The sequence below is a fragment of the Physella acuta genome, unplaced genomic scaffold (genome assembly GCF_028476545.2).
Source record: "Physella acuta isolate Inbredline_101_S28 unplaced genomic scaffold, ASM2847654v3 ptg000474l, whole genome shotgun sequence".
Classification (NCBI taxonomy): Eukaryota; Metazoa; Mollusca; class Gastropoda; family Physidae; genus Physella; species Physella acuta.
Window position 1 is genome coordinate 1,410 of NW_026731993.1, and position 8,204 is coordinate 9,613.

General features: G+C 33.7%; 1 protein-coding gene across 2 annotated transcripts; it reads right to left on the minus strand.

The window, feature by feature from the left end:
* Positions 1-998: 998 nt before the first annotated feature.
* Positions 999-7,972, minus strand: LOC131943974 (cell death-inducing p53-target protein 1 homolog). 2 transcript variants are annotated; one of them, XM_059304396.1, is made up of 5 exons: positions 7,828-7,972; positions 6,083-6,140; positions 5,373-5,437; positions 4,753-5,170; positions 999-3,471 (listed from the first exon to the last, which is right to left on the minus strand). In XM_059304396.1, exons 3-5 carry the CDS (start codon positions 5,428-5,430, stop codon positions 3,366-3,368), a joined length of 582 nt encoding a protein of 193 aa, XP_059160379.1. In that variant the 5' UTR covers positions 5,431-5,437; positions 6,083-6,140; positions 7,828-7,972; the 3' UTR covers positions 999-3,365. The 2 variants fall into 2 exon arrangements, with proteins under 2 accessions (XP_059160379.1, XP_059160380.1); XM_059304397.1 differs by lacking the exon at positions 7,828-7,972 and having other exon boundaries at positions 6,083-6,156.
* Between the last annotated feature and the right edge of the window lie 232 nt (positions 7,973-8,204).

Here is an 8,204-nt window from a genome sequence, read left to right on the forward strand (position 1 = left end):
TGGACCTATAGGTCTATATAATAATTTTGCAAGTAAAGAAAGCAATGTTCCGTTTTTCAATAAACATCGCTCGTAGCCAACAGAAGGTCTTGACCTTTTCGTCATACGTCTGTGCTGCACAATAACACTTAAAAGCTAAAATGTAATATAGGACACGTTCGTTTGATAAGACAACATGAGTAGGACATAAGGATTAACAATTATTTTAATAACGGTTTTTCAGAAACCATATAATACACCTTCACACCTGTTGTAGGCCAGGTATTTTAAACCAAGGGAAATAACTCGTTAGAAAGTATTTGTTAAGAAAAAAACCTGGGTTACCGGTATTAGAGATTGGCTTCAATTAATAAAATAACTATATGTGAGTGGCTTATATTTTTGTTTTTTGGTACTACCATCAAATTTGGTACACGGTTCTACTCTATGCCGGGCAGATGCCTTTTATTTAGAAACATGTCACAGGATTATTTTATGGTTTGTCTTCCTTATTTCATCTAAATTGTAAGAGTTGGTATGTGATAAATTCGATTTGTCAATGTGATTACCTTGTAACATTCTATCACGAAGTTAGCAGCTTCATTATGACTATTTGGACAATTCAGATTTTTCTGTAATGGAAAGGCGCACAAAACAAAATCACTTGATTATGTAACAAATGTTACATTATGAAATACATTTTCAGCTCATTATGTAATACCTTTCAGTAAGTAAACTCACTGTCACTCACCAAATACAGGATGTAGCAAACCAGCTTTAACTCAAGTAATAATGTGTGACACCATATTTGAACACCAGCAATAACATTCAAATGTTTTTATTTGGTTTTGTTTTGCTTAAAAAAAACATTTAATACTGTTCAATATAATAATATAAAATTTAAAAAAAATCACTGGAGTTATTTGTAAATTGTAAAAAAATAAAATGATTGCCAAAAAACTGTAAAATGAATTCCATGTATATTACAAAAAATACATAAATACACAAAAGCCAAAAAAGGAGGAATAAAAACAGCAAATTATCCCTAATTACATGTTTAAACCAGTAAAACAAAGGTTTATTAATGATGTGTAACAACATTTAAATTGAACAGATACTAATAATAAATTGTAAATTGAAAGAATTGTAAAATGTTTATAAATCATTTAACAAGGTAAAAAAATATAATTTGAACAGACATTAGCTTTCAAGTACTTTCTGTCTGTTTTACATGGAAATAAAATGAGTGGGAAAAAAATGCCATTAAATGTCTTAAATTTGTTGGACTTATAAAAGTGTATACTTGTATGAATTACAAGATAAAAACTAGCACAGGTACCACATAGCAACAGAGACTAACACATAAACAGCAATAGTAGCAACTCCACAAAAGCTAGCTAGGAATCACAGACTGATTAAAAGACTAGGCAATCCTGTGATAAACGTTATCATATTTCTTTTAAGGTATAAAGTCTAAATAAATATTGTACTTAGCATAAAAATGTTAAAACAATCTTTTTGAACCTGTTATTAAATTAGGAAATCAAGAGATTCTGAAAGTATTCTGTAGAGATACCTATATTTAATAATTTTATAACTGAGTTTAACAAAAGAACTAATCAACAGACACATCAAGTAAAATCACAAGAACTCTAATGTTAATTTTGTTCAGCTTACAAGATTTTAAAAGTTTTAAAAAGATATTTCTTGCTACAAAGAAAAAAAAAAATTTTCTGATGGATTATATGGTTAAGTTAGGTTAGGTTATCCTAAGGGTTGGCAGTACCTCTAGAGTAAAGATCCTGCTTTAAAATTTAGTTCTGATACATTTATTTAGTAAAACATACATCACAAGTAATAATTTAGGTGAAACATTTTAAATTCTACAATTATTAACACAAAAGTAATCCACATTTTTCATAACAAGAAAATTTCAAGCATGACCAGACTAGTTGTAAAATTCTGCAGCCATTGGTAGCCAATCACCTGGTAAGACAGCCAGAGAAATTCACCTGATGTGCAGTATACAGCAAGATATGAGTTTATGCCAGAACCACAAAGCTACAATGACAGTTGAAGCTCACAGTAAGACAATGACAAGGAGCTGTGCAAGAGATAATCACAGCAGCGCAGGCAAGAGAATTGAGTATTGAGAAAAATACAGTAAAAATATCAGATTCCATCTCTGATGTAAAAAATACAATTCAGAGAGCTAAGTTTTATCACTTATTCAGGATATTACCTGAACAAATATCCCTCCCCAGGAATAAATTATTTTTTTTTAAATATGGTGTAAGCATTAATAAACAACATGTGTATAGCATGTTAAGAAAAGAATGGAAGCAAAACTATTGAAACTGGCATAGACATTCTAGTCCACCTGGCAATAATTTTGGGTGACAGGCTGGAGTCTGTATGACACTATTAAGCCCATCATTCATGGAGGTCAGAGAAACTGAGCTCATAAACAAAACACAGCCAAACTGGCATAGTCTTTGAATTCATAAGACCTTCTTTACAATCTGCTGGTGAAAAAATACCAGCCAAACTGGCAAAGTCTTAGTTTATATTCATAGACCTTCTTTACAATCTGCTGCTAAAAAAAACAGCCAAACTGGCAAAGTCTTTGTATTCATCAACCTTCTTTCCAATCTGCTGGTGAAAAAAAAAAAACAGCCAAACTGGCAAAGTCTTAGTTTATATTCATTAACCTTCTTTACAATCTGCTGGTGAAAAAAAAACAACAGCCAAACTGGCAAAGTCTTAGTTTATATTCTTAGCCCTTCTTTACAATCTACTGCTGGCAAGTAAGACAGGTGTGAATCACGTCCTTGCAGTTGTCCACCTAAACTGGGATCAGACAACAGCCCATGCCACATCTGTACAAGACAAATCCTGAGAAACTTTCTAGCAAAATAATCAATAGATTTTGTTTTAGTTTTTTAGCTGATCTATAGTAATCCAAACTTTCTCAAAAATTTAAATTCACATATATCAATCTAGACTTAAGTTATAGACAACATCTAATTTAACTGCTTAAACAAAATAGCTACAGAATGTTACAAAAGTTTAAACATACATCTATTAAGTTGTTTACAATAATAGGATACAAGGGTCAAAATTCTAGATAAATACATCTATTAAGTTGTTTACAGTAAACTGATACAGGTAATAAATGTTTAGATTGATAAATCTATTATTTTGTTTAAGTAATACGGCAGGAATGCCAAAATTTTAGATACCTACATCTATTAACTTGTTTACAATAATATAATACAGGTGCCAAAAGTTTAGATAAACACATGTATTAAGTTGTTTACAGTAAAGCACATTTATCCTACAACCTGCTAGCACATTTGAATGAAAGACGTTTTACATCTGAACTGTTAACGCTTCCATCTACCAATCTTCTGGTGACAGTTAGGACAGGTATGAATGACATCCTGACAGCCCTCAACACACAAAGGTATTAAACAGCAGCCCAGATCACACCTTAAACAATAGAGACAAAAATAAATATTTCTTTTACTTTCGGCTTAGATAGCTTTATTGAACTACTAGATTTTCAAACCATGTGATAGAAATATTTTGTTTGCCTTAGCTAGAATTAAATAAAGATCAATGGTACACGGGGTAGATAAAGTAGAGTGGGTATCTTTTTCTCTCTACAGTGGGACGGAGTGGCCTAGTGATTGAGAGCTGGACTGCTAACCCATAAGTCTCGAGTTCAAATCAGGGTTCAAGTCGGTAGACTGTCCATGAGACCACCCAACTATGATGGGTACCTAACTCATATTAGGGAGAGTATAGGCGGCTGGGCATAGTGCTGACCACACTATCTCTTCATATGCCGAGGTCACAGAAACAAGTGAACTCTGCTTCACTTGCCCTATAGACTGTCAGGTTTGAAAAGGGAACTTAATTTACTTTTACAGTATATGAATGCAAAATGCCTGTCTTTAGAAGTTACTTTCCTACTTCAAATCAGATATCCATCTGGGTATGCATAGAGACTTCCTAAAAACTAGAGCCCATGAACTGACTCAAGACCAGTGTTCCCTCTAAGCTGATCGGTTTGCGCGGCCGTGCAGTGATTTTGTAAATTACTTATATCCTTGTATAAGACATAGAACACAGCGCACACAAAATACACGTTGAACGCTTTTTTCCCTTAGAGGGAACATTGCTCGAGACTTTATGATTAGTATTCATATACTCTACTTCTTGAATACATGATCTTATTATTTATATAATCTACTGGCACAGTTGGATAGTAGAGTTTACAACTACTAATCCTGGAAGGCTTGAGTTCAGGTCCTGGGTTCATGCCTGTCAATGTCCCAGAGTCAAACAAGCCCTGATGAGTACCTGAATCACATTAGGGAAACATAACCAGCTGGGCCAAGGTCATTGAAACAGATGAACTCTACTACATCTGCCCCATGTGTCTAGGATGGGTACAAATGGGGAAAAGATGATAAATGTACTGGCAGATGTTTTCCTAAATTTGAACATCCATAGATTCTAACTCAGTGGTTCTTAACATTTTTGGGTGTACCGAGCCCCAACAGGTTCATATGCACATTCACCAAACCCTTCCTAAAAGTTCTATCGTCCACAATGAGAAAAATCCTATAGTGAATCATAGAAGTCAGGTGCGTCTTGACCTCCATTGAACCCCCAAGACAGACTCACCAAACCCCTAGGGTTCGATCAAACCCAGGTTAAGAACCACTATTCTGTTGTGTTGTGAAATCAGGAAAAATTGTTTACCCGACTATGCAGAGGATAAAACAGACGACCCATGAAAATGGCCCCGGCTCGTAGTGAATGGCAGTCAAAACATCGGCTTTACAGTGTGGACACATGCAACGTTCAGTGGCAGGGCCAAATTTCTTAATCAGGGTCAAGCGAGGCTCATTTATCACCACAGTAGCTGTCTTGGCTTGAGGGGGGGTGTACGGGGGGTAGCCTGCTTGAGGGGGTGGGTAGCCTGCTTGAAGGGGTGGGTAGCCTGGAGGTGGTGGATAGCCACCTTGTGGGGGTGGGTAGTCACCTTGTGGGGGTGGGTAGCTTGCTAGAAGGGGTGGGTAGCCTGCTTGAGGGGGTGCGTAGCCTCCTTGAGGTGGATAATACTCAGGCTGCTGTGGAGGGGGATAATATCCATCAGTGGGTGGGTATCCTTGATTACCTGTCAATTTAAAAAAAAATTTATTTTAAAATAAAAAACAGTGCTCTGAGGTCTAGAGGTTCAATATATTTAAAATAGAAATGCTATTAAAACTTTAAAAACACTAAAAGAATAAAATCAAGTTAACACAAATATGTAAAACCATTTTAAATTGAAATTCAACATAATGTATTAAGCAAAAAATTCATCAGCCTTCAACAACCTTTTTCTTCTGGGCTTCCAGGGTAGGGTGGGGGTGGTGTATTTGAATGTTCAGACATTTTTAATCTAAAAAAAATGAAATACTGACATGTTAAAAAATGACTGTAAATAAAAGTTAAAAGAAGTGAATGCAAGTGACACATAATACTTTCTGCAGACAGGAATTATAGATTCTTATTCAAAACATGTATGTTTAAGCTAGCTTAAATTTTTTTTTTTACTAACTGAAAAGAAAACAATAGAAAATATCATCAGGTTTTTTTTTCTTTCATTTCTATAAAGTTTATATTTCATAATTATGAAAACTGTATACTTGGGAAAATTTACATATAATAGCATGGGACAGCAAAGGCTAGAAGTAGAGAGCTAGCCTGCTAACCCAAAAGTCTCAAGTTCAAATCCGGGTGCAAGTAGAACATCCATAAGTCCACCCAGCTCAGATAGGTACCCAACTCACTTAAGTGTGGCTAACCACACTATCCCTTCATATGCCGAGGTCTCTGAAGCAGACGAACTCTACTTCATCTGTCCCATGCATCTGGCACATATGGGAAAAAATATATATCAGCAACTGGTATTACAGCACATTTTCATTTAATATTGCCAGAGGGCAATTATTTTTAAATTTGTTCTATCTATTCTAAAAGTATTTAGTCCCCCCCCCCCCTCCCCCACCCAGCACCTCTTGCTGTTACTGTTAGAATTCATTACCTGACTCTGTGTAATGTGACGACTCAACTTTACAATTTACACTGTAGATGCTGCAAGACTGGAATAAAACAGACCTATTTTTGATGTCTTTTCTAGATTTTATACTTCGTTATACTTTGGTCATTCAAATTTCTCTTAATTTTAAACACATTTTAAGGAATTGAGGGCTTGGGGGATTATGTTATTGTAATAATTATTAATTAGGGGCCTATAACTATAATAAATAATTTAATAATTAAAAAGTGGAAATCTAATATCTTTTTATAATTTATGTAATAAAATATGTATTTTCTGAGATACAGTCTGAGTAGATATTACTATAAATATAATTAAGTAGAAATATTTGAGTATTATTAGGCATTAGGCCTACAGTATTATATTTCTATGAGTATGATCATGTTTTTATGCTATGATCAGTATGTAGATCTAGTCTATGTTGTGTTGTTAGTTATTCATTTGTATGTCGTGGAGTGTTGGATGTCCCAATAAAATGGAAACTTCAAATTAAAATATTAAAACTGGGTCTGGACTAATAGCTAAGGTTTACTCAGTTTTAGTTTTAGTACTTTTAGTGGTAGTGTAAACTAATTTTAAATTATTTATTCTAGCTTTACACATCTTGATCTAGATTCTAAACATCTAGATCTAGTACATGCATATCATTATTACTATGGATACCCAGCAAGCGACACACACAAAATGTGTTACTTTGGAGTTGTGCCAAAATAATTTTTTAATGAATTCGGAGCTTACAAATACAAATACAATACCCTATGGCTATGTGATAAAATTAAGTGAACAGAGAGAACAGATATGATATATTATAGTTTTTCTTACTATATGTGAAATCTACTCAATTCTCAATTTAAACATGACAACTGAATAAAAAACGTCCATACTTTATCCTCTAGGCACTAATTTGGGGGTTGTAGCGAGTTTAGACTAAATTATTGAATTTTAAAATGTTTTGTCACTCACAGCTATGATATGACGGATCATCCATGACAACCTGGTTAAAAGTTGAAGGGTTTGACTTTTTAAGTGACCGTGAAATAGATCTAATTTTTTTTCACAAGAGAGTTCCTAAAAGTAGAATTGGCCCGTCTATCGTCGGGATATATTTATAGAGGAAAAAAAATTAAGAGAATGTCATCAGAAATAAATTTTAAAAAAGACAAGACAGAAGTGATGTTTGAATTCTTTTATTTCTTTAATTTTATAACAATTTTTATTGTACAAAAGAGCAAAATAAAAAACCATGCCAGGTAAACGTATCCATTCAAATAGCGGTCACGTGGTCAAAAAAAATAAAAAAAATTGGTTGTCATTTTTTGGACACATCATATAAAAAAAAGTGTTGAAGATATTTGATTTATTTTTTCATAGAATGATAAAACTAATAATGCTTTACTTTGGAAATCAATTTTGTGATAGGGAGATCTATATTTAAAAAGTTATATTATTTTGAATGACACCGACTTTAAATTTAGCCTACATTCCCCAAAGCAATTTTTGAAAATGCTTTTCTGGCATATTTAGCCTTGCCACCTATAGCATGTTTTTATAACGTGAAAACCCGCCATTTTACTCGTGATAAACATTTTTAAAAGTAATTCTAAGAAGGTCTCTGGAACTAAGTCGAAAAACTCGCCGGAAGTCATGGTCCGATCCTTACGCCATGTTCTGGTTAGCAACCAAGGACGCTTTTAAGTTAGTGAGCCTCCCTAATATATTATATTACTTACTTTACTTATTAAAAAAAACGAGCAGTACAAATAATAGATCTAGATCTAGATCTATATATCTAGACCTAAAATAATTTTAGTGTTACGTCTGTTAAGCGTAACGAACTAAGCAGTAAACAAGACAAGAAGAGAACCACATTGGCACATTAGTAAACACAGTACGTACACTCATCAATAATGTTACTGTTTGGGGATGCTGTAGCATCATAACACCGATGCTAAAAATAGTCCCAATGATGTCTACGGTGTTTCCCTCTATTTAACTCTTTCAAGTCTAATATTGTAACAAATAGCCTATGAGTAATATGTAGATCTTGTAAATATTGCTCTATTAATATATAATAGTTATTAGTCTAGCTAATGTATTGACGTTGTTT